This window comes from Nannospalax galili, unplaced genomic scaffold (genome assembly GCF_000622305.1).
Source record: "Nannospalax galili isolate Female #2095 unplaced genomic scaffold, S.galili_v1.0 scaffold632, whole genome shotgun sequence".
NCBI lineage: Eukaryota > Metazoa > Chordata > Mammalia > Rodentia > Spalacidae > Nannospalax > Nannospalax galili.
In genome coordinates this window covers 1087569-1106460 of record NW_008332816.1, presented here as the reverse complement: position 1 = coordinate 1106460, position 18892 = coordinate 1087569, and the positions used below count along the sequence as shown (strand labels likewise).

Here is an 18892-nt window from a genome sequence, read left to right as displayed (position 1 = left end):
TCTGACCTCCCTACCTCACTCTCACAGTGAGTGGGGCGGACACCACCTGTCTATGGGGTCCCATAAAGAAAGTAACTTTGTCCCTAAGTTACTCTAGGGCTCATGAGGTCAGTGAGGAGGAGACCCCTGCCTTAGATCTCAGAGTTACTGGGTTACAGTGTCAATACTCCGGATTTGCATATTCCTGGATTCTCCTTGTTCATTGGGTGAGAACTGGGGTATGAATCCACAGATCTTGGCCTGCAGCACCTGGGAACAAATGCCCCTAGTGAGCGAAGAACTGGAATACAGAGGTCAGTGCAGTGTGGTGGAGAGGTTGCCCAGGCCTTACAGGCCCTTACAGCTCCTAGGCATATCAGCGGCAGCGGCTGCTGTGTAGCAAGTTCTTCTGCGTTAAAGCATTCTATCCTGAGGGAGTTTTGCTCGGGGCTAGGAAGTAAACAACTCACAAGTCTCAGGCAGTCCCTGTAACTTTCCAAATTCACAAGGCCCTTCTTTCTGTAAGGTTATATAAACAGGAAAGACTGGGAAGGGGAGATTCTCTGACATGTCAGGCAGCCTACGCAGTGGTGCACAGAGTGCCGGGGCTGCAGCTTCTGTGACTTGTCACCCGCGATGGAGTGAGCTTTTGGGAGCAGTTACCTTTGAGTCATTCCTGCTCCTGTAATCCCAAATCCACACTCCTGTTAGCAGCCAATAAATTCACTGGACTTCAGTATGGTGGTTATTTAGTCTGTTATCAGTTCCCTGTCTGAGGTAAGTGGACATTTGGTCATGTCTTTCAGGAAAATTCTCACCTAATAGCATTCTACCCAGAGAAGCATGTCCTTGAAAGTAAGCCACTCAAGGAAAATTCTCACCTAATAGCATTCTACCCAGAGAAGCATGTCCTTGAAAGTAAGCCACTCAAGAGCTGTGCCATGGGAAATTGTCCAAGGGGACAGATTCTGGTCTGGAAAATAGAAAGTAGCTCATCTTTTTGGGGCACCGGGCTGGGTCCTGTTAACGTGTCAGTTGTGGTCACATCTCTGTCCTTTTCCCGACCTCCATCATCCAGAATAGATGTATTGAAGGTGGTCCATATGGATGAGGCATAGGGTCTTGTTGAGGTCCAGGACAGCAGTGCCACTCTTAAACACAAAGGACATCCACCAGACAGCTAGACCCCAGTGCAATGGAGAACAGACAGCACACAGTGAGGAGAAACATCCACTATACACAACTTACCTTGGAGCTGGAGAGGTGGCTCAGCAGTTATGAGCACTGGCCGCTCTTGCAGAGGATCCAGATTCGATTCCCAGCACCCACATGGCAGCAACAACTGTCCATAACTCCAGTTCCAGATGATCCAACACCCTATTCTGACCTCTGCCACTGCATTGCATGACACAGGTGCACTTACATACATGCAGACAATACATTCATATGCATACAATAAAAATAATAAATAAAATATGTTTTTAAACAACTTACCTTGAACTTCCAAATATACTAGCACTGTTGCAGAAGGGCAGTAAAATAATTATTATAGTGGTTGGGAAATACATGTTTAGCATATATTAGGCCTGGGTCCAGTCAGTGGCACCAAAATAAAAGTAAATGAGTTATAAATGTGATTTTTTTTTTCTATTTTCAGGAAATTGAACAAATAAATGGAAGATGTAAAACAACTGGAACTTTAGGTGAGGAAAACTGTCATAAGTTAAAAGAAAAGTACACAGATGCCTTACTGGTAGGTCAGACACGACAGAACAAGAGAATAGTGAACACAACCAGTAAGCAAAAGAGGAATAGAAAGTTAAAAAATGAAATCGCATCAATGACGTTGGACCAGTATCAAGGGTGAGGAGACGGCGTGTTTGGTAAAGTGCTTGCGTCACAAGCACAAAAACCCAAGTTTACATTCCAGAGCCCATGCAGAAGAAGCCAGGTGTGGCCACACGATTGTAACCTCGGCTTTAGTGAGGAAGAGAGGGAGTTGCTGCCTGACCAACCCATCCTCCTCGGATCCCTCACCCTTGAGGTGGTGAGAGACCCTGTGTCAAATGCCAGTGCCAGCCGGCCAAGATGGACAGTACCTGAAAGGGGGAGTGAGGATTGACAGAAAAAACAAGAGACAGAAAAGATACCTGGGAGGACTGTCAGTAGAGACTTCAGCCCCGGTTTATTTTAGCGCTGCCTTTTTATACAGAACATCAGAGAGAGCCACTGTTTGCTTGACTCAATTAGTTTCAACAGCTGTTTTCCCCACCTGTGTCTGAGGGTCAAGGAGCAGTCAAATACTTGTGAACTCCACCATAGAAACACATTCCTCCTGACTTGGCAGATTAGGTACTGGTGTGCATGACACAAACTCAGTAAACAAGCAAGCCTGCCACAGCTCGATGTACATAATGGCTGCGCTTATATCAATAGCTCCCAACAGTCAAAAGACAGGTTCACAACACTTGAGGAATGACATCTGAGGTTGACCTCTGGCCTCCATATGCATGTGCAGACATGTCTGTGCACTCCGTACACACATGGACCCGCACACGCACATGCACAAACCCATACATGTAAAGACACATAATTTGAAATAAGAAAACATGGAAGACATAGAGGCCAAAAGTTCTGAAAACTGGATGAAAATTCCAAGCCCATATGGGCCTTGGTGTGCATCTTGCACATTGGTTTCTGGGTCCCAGAAATTGCTGAAGTATTGATAAGAAGCAAGGAAATACAAATTTGTACAGTGAAACAGTGTTACGTATTAAAGTATGGATGGACTTTGGAGGACATTCGATGAAAGAGTTGGACACAATGGGTCACATAGTGCATAATCCCATCCCTATGACGTGTTCAGAATAGACAAACCCACATGCAGAAATGGCGCTGAGGAGAGTGGGCGTGGGCACTGGCTGCTTGATGAGCATGGGATTCTCCTGGGGGTGGTGACAATGTCTAGGAACTAGATACAGGTGGACACTGCGTAACACTGGGAATGACTCTACATCACTGAAGTCTGTACCTCCAAGTCTTTAATGGTTAATTTTATGCCACGTGAACTGTGGGTCACTAAGAAAAGTGAAAAAAATTTCGATACCAGTTAAGTTCCTTGTACCCTAGGTAGGAGTACCATGTTCCATATGATCTTAAAGAAATGGCTTCAGCATGCACAAGACCCTTGCTGACTCAATCAGACAAAAACCCAGCATAGAACTGGGGAAACGGGCAGCAGCCTACAACCTTAGCTGAAAATTTATTGGCAGCTGATTACTGTTGGGTAGGGAAGAGCTTATTTTTAAGGGATTCTAGATAGGTCAACTAGACTCTGGTGGATGAACTCGCACTGAGGGACATCTGGGTACACAAACTTGACTTGATAGCCCTTAACACATAGGACAGAATACATGAAATATGGTGCGGGGAGCTAAGGGAGGATGCAGATGGGGGAGGGAGGTCTAAATTTGATTAATATCTATTATATGAAATGCATCAAAACTCAATAAAAATATACTTAAAAAGAGAAAAATGATTTCTCATACTGTATTGTTACAGGTGTGGATGTGAGTCTAGAGGAAAGACACAGAAGTTTCCAGGACTATGTGCCTCTGAGGCACGTGGATAGTTACAGGAAAGGACATAGTATATTAAACGTGAGACACAGAAGGGCTTGGAGTCCTGCCACACCTCCCCCTTGCCCCAAGTATGAGAAAGGGAGAGAAGGGCTGAGGTGAGGTTCTCAGTGCCCTTTGATGATTCATTAACATAGCACCCACCTCTCCCAAGTTCCTATAGTGCAGGCTTTTCCAAGCACGCTCTCTTGGCTGAATAAAGCCGAGAGGACTAAGCACTGACAGTCTTTCCTCCTCCCTGTCTCCTGTCCTATGTTAATCTCTAGAATTTCCTGCCCTGGTAGTCGAGAAGCACTGAGTGCCACAGCACCCAGAAGTTATTGCCGGATGAAAGCTCCACCTTCAGAATGAAGTGATTGTGACCAGGATGCTCATGCTCTGTCTTCATGATCATCTGCCTTTCCTCTCAGGATGCTGTGCTGCTTCTGCCTTCGCAGCTCAGGGAGCAGGTCCGGGCTATCAGTGAGTCATTTCCGCAGCACTGGCTCTTGCGCACCGTTTCTCAGTCCAGGAAACCGTGATGCAGATTTGAAGTCCTCCATGTCATCAAGCTGGCTGATTCTTAACACTAGCCAAGGAAGAAAGGACATTAATTACCATCATCATGCTCCATGCAGTGCAGAAAGGAGGCTGTTACCTGCTTGAGGTTGAACATTGGTACCTGTTACTCCTGTATCTTACATGGAAACCAGTGAATTTCCTCCAGGGAGCATTAGTGCCTGGTAATTGAGACAAAATTTGCAGCATCAGCATCAGATGAGGAGCTGCCATCAGGAGTGAAGAAGGAGAAATAAGGAGATGTACATACAGAGGTGTTGGGAGGAGGTGCTGCCCTTTACAGAAATAATACAGTTAGAGGAAGAAGGAAATTACCAGCAAGCCAGCAGGTAAGCTTCCCTTATGAGCCAGCTAGGTCTTAACAGCTCCCCAAACCCCCAGTCAAGCCAGGGACACAGTGGACCCCCTAAGTTCCTCCAGTGTTCCCTTCTCATTCTGACATTAACTCCAGCAGCCCTGCCCTGCGATGTTCCTGCCCACTGGGCATCAGCAGTCACTCGGTGTGACTCAGGACATCCTGTTGGTGGCATCATGCCACCCTCCTGCCCCACTGCAGGCACCTCTCCTCACACTAGTCCATTCCACTATGCACTCCAGAGCCTCTTCTAACAGCCCTCTCTGGTCCTCACCCCCCACCACACAGAATCTTTCCACGGGGCACCATCTTCCTGTACTATTACACATCTCTTTTTAATCTTTATTTTTTATACTAAGTAATGAATTTTATTGTGAATTTTTCATATATGTATTATACTTTGTTATTTTTTACATTTTCTATTTTAGTGAATTTTTGCAAATTTTATACAGGCAATTTGGATGGTATTTAGATCCCCTTTCCTATCTGCACCCCTTTACTAATTTCATATGCCATATGAAATATATATGTGTGTGTGTGTGTGTGTGTGTGTGTGTGTGTGTATCTGTGTCCCCCAAATACTCCTCAGTGTGCTCAATGTGGGTCCATCCATTGATTACCTACCCTGGGCCAGACCCTTAAAGAAAAGCAACTCTCCCTCTCCCAGAAGCTGTCAATTGCCAGTAGTTCCTCAGCTAAGGAACTTCCTCAGAGAACTTCCTTCTTCACCTCCGCACTTCTATGCTGGGATTTCACCTGGCTTGAGCTTACATGGGCCTTGTACATGCTGTCACTATTGTTGTTAGTTCATATGAGTCTGGAAAACTCTGTTTCCTTAGGGCATCATCTACCACCTCTGGCTCTTACAATCCTTTTGCCCTGTCTTCCACAAAGGTCCCTGAGCCTTGGGTGGCAGATGTTTGATATAGGTGTCCTATCCAGGGACACACACTCTGCAGTCTCTTATTCTCTGCATGTTGACCAGTTAGGGGATCTGTGTTATTCACCATCTGCTGCATGAGGAGACTTCTCTAGGGTGAGTTTAGAGATGCATTCATTTATGGGTATAACAATAACTCAGGAGCTTCATGGATGGGGAGATATAAAGGGGGAAAGGGAATAACAGATTACAAAGGGTTAAAGGGGCTGAAGAATAGGACAGGGCAGAGGGGGGATTATGGAGAGGGATAACTAACACACTAAAGGCCTTCATAAAAAGCCATATGGAAATCTACCACTACAGAAGCTTCTTACAGTATAGACATATGTAATATAAAAAGAAATTTAAATGAGTTACTTTATAACAGGGGACATTGGCCCTATTAGACAACATAGACTAACAATGAATACGCTCAATGCCAGGCATGAACTCCTTTATTTTGAAGCTGATGACCAGGGTCCCACACACCCTCAAACAATACTGGCCATTACCCCTACTCTTGGTTACCCACCAGAACTTGATGGTAAAACCCTATTGCTGAAGACACTGTATACGTAAGTTGTAGAATAAACAATGAAAAATCAAGCTGGTAGTGATTTTAAGGCTTCATCTCTACTGGCTTTCATAGTTCTGGAAGGTGCTATGCATGCTGCCTGAAAAGAAAAGTAATCATCAATTTTGCAAAGCCTGTGAGCTACAACAACTGGCTTGGCAAGATGTGTCCATCAGTGCAATAGTGGCACAAATGTTATGGGTGTAACCAACCACTTTCTGATTGGATTCAAGGTCTGTTTCAGAAGATGGAGCCCAGACCTGACACTAATATCAGACTAGGAACCTGTGGCTAAACAGACCATGGGGCATAGGGGAGAGCCTACTACTATTACTCTGCTAAGTAGACATAGAATTAAACTGACATCTTTTTACTGAAAAGTTATTAATTCTTTGAGAATTTCATACAATGTATTTTTTGAGACAGGGTCTTCCTGTAGCCCCAGATGGCCTGGAACTCACCATGTAGACCAGGCTGGACTTGATCTCACAGAGATTCTGCCTGCCTCTGCCTCCTACGTGCTAGGATTAAAGGCATAGGCCAGCACATCCAACTTATACAATATATTTTGATAATATACCCTCACCTTCTCCACCTCTTCCCAGAACCACACCCACCTCCCTACCCAACCAACTTTGTGTTCTTTTTCTTTGCTCATGGAGCCCAATTTGTGTTTCTCAAATACTGTTGGGTGTGGAACCTGGGGTGTGGAGAGCCTACCAGAGACCATACACTTTAAAAAACAAATCTGACTCTCTCTCTCCCAGCAGGTATCAAATGCTGAAAGTTCCTCAGGTAGGGGTGGGACTTTGTGCCCACCTCCCCTCTCCATGCTGGGTCTTTGTCCAGCTTGACCTTGGGCATGTTTTGTGCATGCTTTCACAATTGCTGTGAGTTCATATATGCAACTGCCATGATGTCTGGAAAACACTGTGTCCTTGTCCACCACCTCTGACTCTTACAGTCTTTTCCACCCAGTCTTCTGTGAAGATCCCTGAGTCTTAGATGGAGGGGTATGATGTAGCTATTCCGTTTATGACTGAGCTCTCCACAGCCTCTTAGTGTCTGCATGTTGACTAGTTACAGGTCCCTGTGTTAATTGATTTCTACTGCAAGAATTTTCTCAGATGAAGGTTGAGAGATATACTAACTAATGGGCCTATTCCCCCAACAAATCCAGTTTATCTTAGGAGGCAAACTCACTCAGGTCACCATCTTCTCCTAAAAAACACACTCCTTTGTTCATTAACACATTTATACCTCTCAAAGTTGCATCCTTGCGCCAACTCCAGCAGAGAAAACCTTTGAAACGTTCTCACTGTGATAAGGGACAAAGAAGTCTTCCTGTCTTGCCCTGTCCAACCATTAATAAATCTATGAATTTCGGTGTGTGTTAGGCACACACAGGAAACCCACACACATGATTTAGAATACGGATTTGTATTCAGAAAGCTATTGGATTTTAGTCACAGTTTTCTATCATTTCAGTTCTTTTACCAGACGCTCTTCACTTATTTATTGTGCTCTGGATATAGCAACTTTACTTCCTTATTCATTCCCATCCTCCACTGCCCTCTGACACCTCTCCCTGTCCACTTGATTCCCTTCCTTCCCCGAGTTTTGTCTCCTTCCTGCATCCCTGTTAAATGTATCCCATCATCCTATTTCCCATCTCCTTCAAGAGTGCTTCCTTATTATGATCCCATTTTTAGTTTCAGAGACTATCAACCCACAGATAGTACACACTTGTACAATTCTAAGTTTAAACTCCAAATGTGGGTGGAAACATGTAGTATTTGTGTGTCTTAGTCTGGTGCATTTCACCTGATGTAACGGCTTCCAGTGGCATCCTTTTCCTGCGAGTGCCGTGATTCTGATTTTCTTTCTCTTTCATCTTTACAGCCACATAGAACTGCACTGTCTCTTTCCATTCATTTGTTGGTGGACGTTTAGGCCGCTCTCATTTACTGGCTATTGTTAACAGTGAAACAATAAATATGGATGTCCAAGTAGCCGTGACATGATTTCACCAGGGGCTTTTAGGTTTCAGAAAACGGCTGAAGTCTGGCCAGCTTCTCATCTCTTTCTGGGCCAACAACGGGCATTTATAAATTAAATGTTAAGGTTAAACTGCGAAGTAATGAATGTCACATAGATACGTTATTACTTAAGTCATCTGTCTGCCGGTCCCTTTATCTGGATGGACCTGCCAGACTTTTCTGTCTCCTTTTTCCTTTAACCTCAAGATCCCTTACAGCAAGTGGAAAAGCCAGAGTCCCTGTGCATGGGGAAAGAAAAGGGAAAATAGAAGCATCCAGAAAGACCTCTCCTCTTGTAAATGAAGAAAAGCAGAGACCACACAAACATCTGCACGTCCAGATCCAGACTGTGGAGCACTTAACCTAAGCTGTGCTATGATGCAGTATTATCTCAATACCCAAGTCAGATAAAAACACTTTAAGGAGACCAACTAAAGACCAGTGTGTCTCAAAACTACACCTACATACAAGATCCTTAACAAATTACATGCATATCCCACATACTGACATTCCAGTTAATGCCAGATCACATATAGGGTTGTGGTTCCACAGGTTTACATCACTTTGTGACATCATACCTATGTTTATTAGTTATTTACTTGTTTTTATTTTATGCGTATGAGTGTTTTGCCTGCATGCACATAAGTACACCATGAATGAAATGCCTGCCGAAGTCAAAAGAGGGCATCAGATCCCCTGGAATTGGAGCTACAGATTAGTTGTTAGCTGTCATGTGGGTGCTGGGACTTGAACCTGGGTCTTTTGGAAAGAGTAGCCAGTGCTCTTAACCGCTGAGCCATCTCTGCAGCCCATATCCATGTTGTTTATGTGAGTGCACTCTATGATGATTGCAGAAAACAAAATAGTGTACTTTTCATAATATAGTCTATCATGACATGATACCACATAATAAAGATATCAGCAAATTATGTCCCACGACTTAGAAAAAGACTCATACACAATGAATAGGTAAGATTTACCCCAGATATGCAAAGCCAATTCAACATTCAAAACAACATAAAATGTCATCCATCACAATGTGGGAAATGTAAATAAGATGTACTATCTTTTCTACCAATGGGTTAAATGGGGCAAAGAAATTTTAATCTTTAAAGAAATCTGTAGAAACACCATCTGGCAAAACTCCCTCCCCAGTCAGCATTTTTCTAAGCTTAAAATTTGTGTTCAAGGCTGCATCCTGCTCTCAAAAGCCACATTTTGCTTGTGTACTCTGCCATTTTGAATTATCCAACCATGTAAGAGTGTGAGGCCAAGATCTGACCACTCAGAGTGAGGCTGAGGCACAAGACCCATCTGCACTAGGAATGAAAAAACATGGGACCCCTCTGGATGTGCTTGCTTGCTGGATTTAGTGCAGCTAAGCACCTTTCTATGGAAGTGACACTTTTTATAATAAGTGTTTATTGCTAACAAACTATAAAAATTAAATACGAATAATACAAATTTCATTAATGCAAATAATTATAATGTGTATTAGATAACTAACCCTAGTACTAATAAGTAATACTTATTTAGTAATACGAAATGTATTCATGCAAAGAGAACCATTCAAAAACAAAGACAGATGTAATTATTGCCCAGAAATCATAATAAAAACTAAAAAACTGTCCTAGGTATTCATGATGTTTCTTACATCTTAACTTCAAGAATTTATTTTTTGCAACATATTTGAAAACATTTCTTTATTATAACTACTCTAATGTAAAAAAGGAAGGTACACTTTTTACCTGAAATACTTTGGGGTGTATGGTCATTTCCTTGGGACCCCAGACCCATTTTTAACAACAAGGACAAAAGAAACACTATATGACACAGACATGCACATAGGTGCAGTGAGTGCATCTGTCAATATCACATGTTCATCACTCCTTGGGGGTCCTTTGTGCCTCCATAAACAGAACGCCATTAGAATCTGATGGAGGTTGCACTGAATCTGTAGGCTGCTCTCGGTACTATAACCATCTTCACAATATTAATTCTGCCAACATAATAGCATGGAGAGGTATTTCCATTTCTAGTGTCTCCTTCAATTTATTAAGTGTCTTAAAGTTTTCATTGTAAAAGTCATTCACCTCCTTGGTTTATGCCTAAGTATTTTAAAATAATATCTTAAATTTCTTCTTTGAAAATTTCATGCATTTATACACTGTCCTTTGATCGTATCTATCTACCACTACCCCCGTCCAACTCCCATTAATCTCTCCCAGCCCGTCTCCCTCCCAACTTCATGTCCTCTTTTTTTATTAATAATCTCCAAATCCTAATTAGTGATGTCCGTGCACACAGGGTTTTTCCCATTTAATAATATAATGGGTTTTTCCTACTTAAAATTTTTCATTATGTGTATTCATTGTACATGGTACTGTGCTACATAAGGACACCGTCACACTAGTCTGTTGTACGTTGGGTTGAGCACATTTCCTCCCCTCCCACCCTCCTTTCTCATCCTCCCCAGCTCCTGTAAGCCCCTTTGTTCCCTAGACATTTCGTGCCATGTATAAAACACAAGCTTTTTAGATCTATATATAACCTAAGAAGTACAGTGAGACAAAAACAGATTCGTTTTCTGAGAATGTCATAACTGCTTTAATATCATTATCTCCAGCTGCATCACCTTTTCTTTTCCCTCGGTGAGCTCATTATTGGTGTGGTGAAAGGCTACTGATTTTTGTATGTTGGTTTTGTTTTTCTGCTACTTTACTGAAAATGCTTATCAGATATAAGAGTTTTCTGGCGGAGCCTCTAGGCTCATTTAAGTATATCCTATTCTATACAAATAGGGATGATCTGACTTCCTCCTTTCCTGTGTGTCTCCCTTTTCATTCTCTTACTTGTTGCTATAGCTAAAGAACTGACGACTATGATGAAAGGAGTGGGCATCCTTATCTCATTCCAATTCTAAAGGATATGCTCTGAATTTTTCCCCATTTAGCATAATATTGCTAAGGGATACAAATAAGATAAGAAGTCAAATCACCACTATTAGTGGATGATGCTAAATTGTGCATAAGACATCCCAGTGATGCCACCAGAAGATTTTTAGAAACAATTATTACTTTATCAAATTGGCAGTTTACAAAATTAACTTGGAAACTCAGTAACCTTTCTATATAGCCATAACAAGTATGCTAAGGAAGAGCTCGTGAAAATATTCCTATACACAATAACTTTAAAAAGCTATTAATAAGAAACCTAACCAAGAAGGTCAAAGACCTCTTTACAATGAAAACTTCAAATCGCTGAAGAAAATAATTGAGGAAGACACTAGAAGACGGAAAGATCTCCCATGTTCATGGTTGGAGGAATTCATAGTGTGAAAATGGCCATTCAAACAAAAGCAGTCTGCAGATTAAACATAATTCCACTCAAAATATCAGGGCCTTTCTTCACAGACATGGAAAAAACTGTGTCAGAAGTTATATGGAGACAAAAAAGAAAAATCAAAACAGCCTTGCAATCCTGAGCAAAAAGAATACCACAGGAGTTATTGCCATACCTGGTCTCAAATTATACAGCAGAGCCGTAGTACTAAAAACAGCATGGTACTGGAACAAAGCAGGTACGCAGATAAATGGAACAGACTAGAAGACCCAGATATAAGTCTGTGCAACTGCAATTATATGATTTCTGACAAAGATGCCAAAAGTGCATGCTGGAGAAAAGACAGCATCTTCAAAAAGTGGTGCTGGTAAACCTGGTTTTCAACATGAAGAAAAATGAAGCTAGATCCTCATCTCTCATCGCCACAAACCTCAACTTCAACAGATCAGCATTGTTAGGGAATACCTTAACAGTCTATACACCATTAAATTAGAAAATCTAAAGGAAGTGGATGAATTTCTAAAGCCATGGCCACCACCAAAGTTAAACGAAGAAGAGATCAACAGCTTAAACAGACTCATAACAAACAAGGAAATTGAAACTATAATACAAAAACTCCCAATTAAAAAAAAAACCAGGCCCAGATGGATTCACAGCGGAGTTTTCTTTTATTAAGCAAAAACTTACTTTGTATTAGTTATTTGAGAATTTCATACAGGTGGGGTTGGGATTTCTTACCCACTTCCAGTGGTCTATTCTGGAATTTTGTCTGGTTTGAGCTTGCATAGGACTTGTGTATGCTCCTTGTTTTTGTTTTAAACACATATTTAAGTTCAGTCTATGCTGCTCATATACTCTTGGGTGTGTAGCCATCTACTGGAGCATGGTCAACCCACCAGGGACCACATGCTTAAAAGAAAATCAACTGTCCCCTGGCAGCAATCAATTACCAACAGCTCCTCAACTAGGGGTGGGGCATCTGACCTCTTCCCGACTCTATGCTGGGCTTTCTCCTGGCTTGAGTTTGAACAGGTCTGTGCACGCTGTCACACCCACCGTGAGTTCATATATGCAGCTGCCCTGTTGTGCCCAGAAAACACTGTTTCCTTATGGTCATCCACCACCTCTGGCTTTTACAATCTTTCTGCTCCCTCTTCCACAATGATCTCTAAGCCTTGGGAGGAAAGGGCATGATATAGGTGTCCTATTCGGGGCTAAGCACTCTGCATCCTGGATCCCTGGAACTCTCTACCTCTCATTTAACTCATGAATTGGCTTCATTATCTGATTTTGTTCCTGGATTACAGATGGTTTGGCTTCTGCTTTGAAAGCACTTTCTGTTCTGTTTTCTTCTCTTTCACAACCATGTGGTTTCTGATTTAAAGGTACCATACCATGCTGTGTGTGCTGAAATGATATGTATTGCTTATTTCAGAGCTCGGAGTAGGGGGTGGCATAGCCTCTAATGCCATCAATAGCCCCTTGGGGAATATCCTAGCAAAATGTTGTGATTATGCTTATAAGCCTATGAAAAGGAAGAAAATGCTATGATATTGTAATGTAGTTTGGCCTCTTTATGTTTTGGGTTCCAGTAGAAACGACCATTAGGTTGTTCTCTAAATTATTACATAAATTTGCAATGAGAGTTTTTTGGCCAAGGATTGAGAAAAGAGAGAAATAATTTAAATCTACCAAACAGACTTTACCTTCTGACATTTTGCTTTTGTTTAAGGCAGTTTTGTGTAAGTGATGTAAATGTTTGTACCTACAAGTGCAATCTGAACTAATGTAATTTTTAAAAATTTTGCATCTAAAAGCATATGGACTAAGATTTAATCTGCCTCTACAATTGCATTCCTGGATTTAAAAAAAGGATGGAATGCAAGTGTACTTGGCCTAAGTGCCCCTCCTGTATATCTCAAGTGCTTAAAAAATAGTGATAAAGCTTTTTAATATAATCTTTTTCATTTTTGAGTGTTCCATATGGGTAGTACTATATTCTGGTGGAGCCTCTAGGCTCATTTAAATATATCATATTCTATGCAAATAGAATCACTTCCACCACAACGACTGCCCAGGAAAATACCCCTAATGGTGCAAAGGTGGCATTTTTATCTTGGGGGTTACCAACAGCTGCCTAACTGGTCTTATAGCCCATTCAGCAAAAGAGAGTTCATGCCTCATACCACTCATATAAAAGGTTGTGCTGGCTCTAATTCATTGACATCTGTTACTCACTCCACTTCCCATTATGGATTCGGAGCAGACAAGTCAGAACAGATAGTGTCTTGGTGATGAGAAGCAATCTAGACCAAAGTACCACATGGTTAGTCAGCAATGTCTTCAGAGAAAATTGTTCAGAGACAAGGGGAGAAAATGTCAGGATCAAAATGAACTCATGCTGAGCACGGTGGCACAGGCCTGTAATTTCAAACGATGACGGATATCGAGGAACAATAGAGAACAGTGCTTAGTAATAGATCCTCATGTCTGTGTCTGGATGTGACACCCAGGCAGAACATCAGTAAGGAAACAGCGGGCATGGGCAATACTGCAGAGCATGTGGCCCTAACAGACATGCGAGAACCTTCCAACTCGGTTCTCCCAGAGCACTCTCCAAGATGGGTAGTCATGGTAATCACAGAACAGGCCTCAGTAAATGAGGAAGATTTAAATCACATCAGCTGGGGCTGGAGAGATGGCTGACAGGTTAAGAGTACTGGCTTCTCTTGCAGAGAACCCAAGTTCAATTCCCAGCATCCACATGGCAGCCAACAAACATCTGTAACTCCCAGGGAAATTCAACACCCTCTGTCCTCCACGGGTACTGCACAGCATAGGTACACTTACATGCATGCAGGTAATATACTCATATACATAAAATAAAAAATAATGAATGAAATATTCAATCACATCAATTACATTTTTAAAATATTTTTATTTTGTGTGTATGAGTGTATTGCCTGTATGTGTGTGAGTGTGCCTGTGTTTTACAAAGCCCACAGAGGTCAGAAGAGGGCATTGTATCCCCTGGAACTGGTGTTACAGACGGTTGTTAGCCACCATGTGGGTGTTAGTAATCAAACTCGGGTCCTCTGCAAGAGCACTCAGTACTTTTAACCACTGATCCATCTCATCTCCAGCCCCTCAACTACATTTTAAGGCCGCAATTTATGAAATTACAAATCAGAAGCTAGGCATGATGGTGCACACTGGTAATCCCAGCACTTGGGAGGTAGCAGCTGGACCATCAGGAATTCAAAGCCTGAATTACATGAGACCTTGTCTCAAACCAGAACCAAAAACCAAAACAAAAGACCCCACAATAAATATAAAAATAAAAGGGAAACAGGAAAACTCACAAATATGTAGGAACTAAAGAACACCTGTTCAACAATCAGTGCTTCAAGGAAGAACCGAAAAGGAAAATTGTTTTGAGGAGGAAGAAGAACCAGCAGGAGGAGAGAGAGGATGTCGAGAGGACAAATAAGATCAAGTATAATGATGTACACGTATGAAAATGTCACAATGAGGCCATAAACATGAGAAAGACACAAAGCAGCAACTGGAAAGTCAGAAATGATCTCAAGGCAAAGCAGAAAACTCAACAGAGTAAACCTGGAGTGTGGCTCGGTGGTAGAACATCGGCTCAGAGGCCCTGCACCAATAACAAACTAAAATAAGAGCAAATAAAACCAGCAAATTCACTAAAAGGAAGACTGAAGGAAGTTTATAAGTGTGTCAACATTAAAAAGAAGAAATGGCCCAGAATGATGATACGCACCTGTAACTCCAGCCCTTGGAGGGCTGAGACAGAAGTATTGGAACTTTTCGGTCAGCCTGTGACACATAGCAAGATCCTGTCTTAAAACCCCCTCAAATATTTTTTAAATGAAGAAATATCCAAATAAACAGCATTGAGCACAAGACCCACGCCAACTCAATCAGACAAAGGCCCAGAGTGGAGCGAGGGAAATGGGCGGTGGGCGGCCCTAGTCTGGGAACCGTTGGAGACTGATTACTGCTGGGTGAGGGAGAGCGGACCTTAGTTACAATCTCTAGATGGGCTGACTAGACTCCCATGGATGAATTTGCGCCAACGGACATCTGGGTACAGATGCTTGACTAGATAGGACTTAGCATGTCTGATGAAATGCATGAAGTCCAGTGTGGAAGCATGGCTGGGGAGGGGTCCAAATTTGATTAAGAGCTGTTATATGAAATGTACAAAAGCTCAATTAAAAATTTAAAAAACTTAAATAAAAATCTGCAGATCTAGAAAAAAGCAAAGAAACCCTCCACTTAGCAGAATTTATTTTTATGTTTGTATTTTAAGTGTGTGTATGTGTGTGCACATGTTCCTGTGTAGCGTGTGACTGTTCACCTGCCACAGGGCGAATGTGGGGGGATGTCAACCTCACATGTTAGTATTCACTCTCCCTTTTATTTAATCAAGTTAATCCAGCTTGTAACTTTCCATCACAATAACACCTCCTTACTTGATCTCTAGCTCTGTTTTTCTCTGACAGTGCGCTGTTCCGTCAGTTGGGCCTCTCCTCTCCTGTCCCTGATCTTACATAAGGAGTTTCTCCCAGGGTTGACCCAGGAACCCATCCTGACTCAGGAATTGTCCAGCAGCCCCTGACCAACGGCATGCACCCTCCCAAACTATCATCAGCTAAGGGTTGTGCCCAGGATGCCCTAGGGATGGTCACAGTGTGGCACTCAGACTCACAGTCATAGGATACGACAGTATTGGGGTGAATCTCTCTTGTGCTCACAAAAAGGGAGTCAGCTCAGTACTGACCATGGGATCTTGGACAATGAGTGGAGATATCCCATTGCTCTTCTGCAAACAGGGGACTTGGAGCCCAGATGTCTGCTTTTGCCAGGATCCCTGATGTCACTTCCAGCACACATGGAGAATAACCTCCATTACTGACTCCTGATGATCCTCCATCAACTGGTTCCTCAATTTTGCCCTGTGTTCTATGAAATGGGTCCTTCTCCATCCGGGGATCATTTGGTTTTCTTTTTCTTCTCATGACCATGACGCTCTTCATATTTCACACGCATTATCATGGACCATCTATAAATGAATGCTCAGAGCAGATTAGACACTTGACCTGGGGCCTGCATTTGGCAACATCAACCTCTCATGTTCCAAACGCAGATTGTACACGATCTGAAAATCAGTGATGGCTGAACCTCCTACCCACCAGACACCATGACATAATAACCTGTCTGAGGAGTGAAGTGTTAACAACAGGCTCAGAACTTGGAACCTCAGATGAGATGCTAATGCTCAAGCTAGCATGGGCTGTGAATGACAGGTAGGCATTAAATAGAAACCAGCCCTGACCCAGGAAACACATACACAGGGAGGTAAGAATGGCTCTGAAGGTTGTTCGCAGTGAAATTGGGGTGGGTGACATTACTAAGGAAAGACAGGGAATTCCATACTGGGAACTGTTTGGCAGATGAAACCCATACCCAGTCATGAGAACAGCCGTGTTTCCTCCCTGACTCCCTGTGTGTCTCCTCTGTGCTCATCCCTAGGATAGAGTCTCTGTGTCCTCCCTGCAGCATCAACCTGCATCTTGGGGAGATGACTCACAGTGCCATGCAAATGGATGGACTGACAGACTAGACTGGAGGAGACCTCATGGGGAAGCTCTGAGAGAGAAGGAGCAAGCCTCACCCAGACTTACCTGGAAGGGGACAGCTGCTATGTAATGGCCCTCAGTGTGATGCTAGGTAAGGCAGACAGGAGTAAATTGGGAGAGGGAGCACTTCTACAGGAAATGAATACAGAGATTCTGGAAGCTGCCTGACACAGAACTTAGGAAATAAGAGCCACATGCCTGGGGAGAGCAGTTCCCCTTCCTGTGGAGCTGCTGAAATGACAGTGGTGTGGCAGGGGACAAAACCTCCAGAGGCCACACCCTGTGTTTCCTGTCCATCTGGCCAGGCCCCGTGGCCTCATCCATAAACACAGTTGTGGCCACTGGGAGATGCCATGACTATCGCATTCACAGCCCTGCTCTGTCTGGGTGAGATGTAAGGATGGGGAGGGGACACTGTAGTCTGAGAGGGACTGTGCTGCACAGCCCAGCACTGGCCTGTCAGGGGACCTCAAGCTGACCAAGAATATCTGGGGAGGAGAGGAAATGCTCAGGGTTCAAGGGCAAAGCTCATGCAGGAAACTCTTCCAGGGCTGAATCTGGGCCTCGGGACTGCAGTACAGGCAGGTGAGTGTGTTCCCAGCTGTCCCAGGTTGCTCCTCTGGAGGACCAAGCCACATCCCTGTGCGGTGGGGTTGGAGAAGAGGTGTGGGTTGATTCTGAGGTTGCCTGGAGTGTCCTTGGGATGAGGGCTGGGATATGAGTGGGGTGGGTGTTCAGGGGCCAAGTCACAGGTTTCCTTACAGAGACCCTTCGAAAGCCCATCCTCAGGGCTGAACCAGTCTCTGTGGTCACCTGGAGGATGCAGGTAATCATTTCATGTGAGGGGACCACAGGGGCCCAGAAGTACCATCTGTATAAAGAGGGAGGCCCAGATCCCTGGCGCACACAGACCCCACTGTACCCTGGGGACAAGGCCGAGTTCTTCATCCCATCCACTGAACAGCACCATGCCGGGCAATATCGCTGTTACTACCACACCCCTACTGGCTGGTCAGAGCGCAGTGACATCCTGGAGTTGATGGTGACAGGTAAGAGGCAACTCAGGATCCCCAGTCTAGGTCCTGTCCTCAGGAGAGTGTCTTCCCTCTGGTGTGTCCCTTCTCACATGTCCCTGGGGGACAAAGTGGGAGGTGTTAGTCCATTTCACACTCTGTCACCTTCTTTTCTAGGATTCTACAGCAAACCCAGCCTGTCAGCCATTCCCAACCCTGTGGTGACATCAGGAGGGAATGTGACCCTCCAATGCACCTCAGGGCAGGGATATGATGGGTTTGCTTTGACTAAGGAAAATCAACAGACGCTCTCCTGGACCCTGGACTCACAGTATATATACTCTAATGGACAGTTCCGGGCCCTGTTCTCTGTGGATCCTGTGACCCTCAGTCAGAAGTGGATATTCAGATGCTATGGCTATCATCTGAGCAACCCTCAAGTGTGGTCAAAACCCAGTGAGCCCCTGGAGCTCCTGGCCTCAGGTAAGGGAGCCCCAGCCTTGCCCTTGAATGACGTTGGACCTGGTGCAGGTTCCTGGAGAGGCCCTGGTGTGTGATGAGTGAGGGGAGCCAGGGTTCCTGCATCTGTTGACATGGAGAATGGGGGACGTTGGAAATCCAAGATACAGAAACCAAGGTGGACAATGAGAGTGAAATCATGGTTGCAGGAGGGAGATGGGTCTCCACCAGCCCTTTGGCCATTCAGGGATCAAGTGTGATCACCATAGAATCATATGATAGATACTAGGTAGATAGATGTTGTATCATATATATATATATATATGTGATTTTATATACCTATAAATCTA

General features: G+C 43.6%; 1 protein-coding gene across 4 annotated transcripts in view; it reads left to right on the top strand.

The window, feature by feature from the left end:
• Window positions 1-16966: 16966 nt before the first annotated feature.
• Window positions 16967-18892, top strand: part of LOC103729683 (leukocyte immunoglobulin-like receptor subfamily A member 5) — a 5218-nt gene continuing 3292 nt past the window's right edge. The window contains exons 1-4 of one of the 4 annotated variants that reach the window (XM_029560935.1): window positions 16967-17161; window positions 17620-17655; window positions 17835-18119; window positions 18261-18566. In XM_029560935.1, coding sequence (XP_029416795.1) covers window positions 17140-17161; window positions 17620-17655; window positions 17835-18119; window positions 18261-18566 — 649 coding nt within the window. In that variant the 5' untranslated portion in view covers window positions 16967-17139. Of the gene's footprint in view, window positions 17162-17330; window positions 17465-17619; window positions 17656-17834; window positions 18120-18260; window positions 18567-18892 lie in introns of those variants that run through there. The other 3 variants (XM_008827757.3, XM_017796808.2, XM_017796809.2) reach the window with 3 other exon arrangements.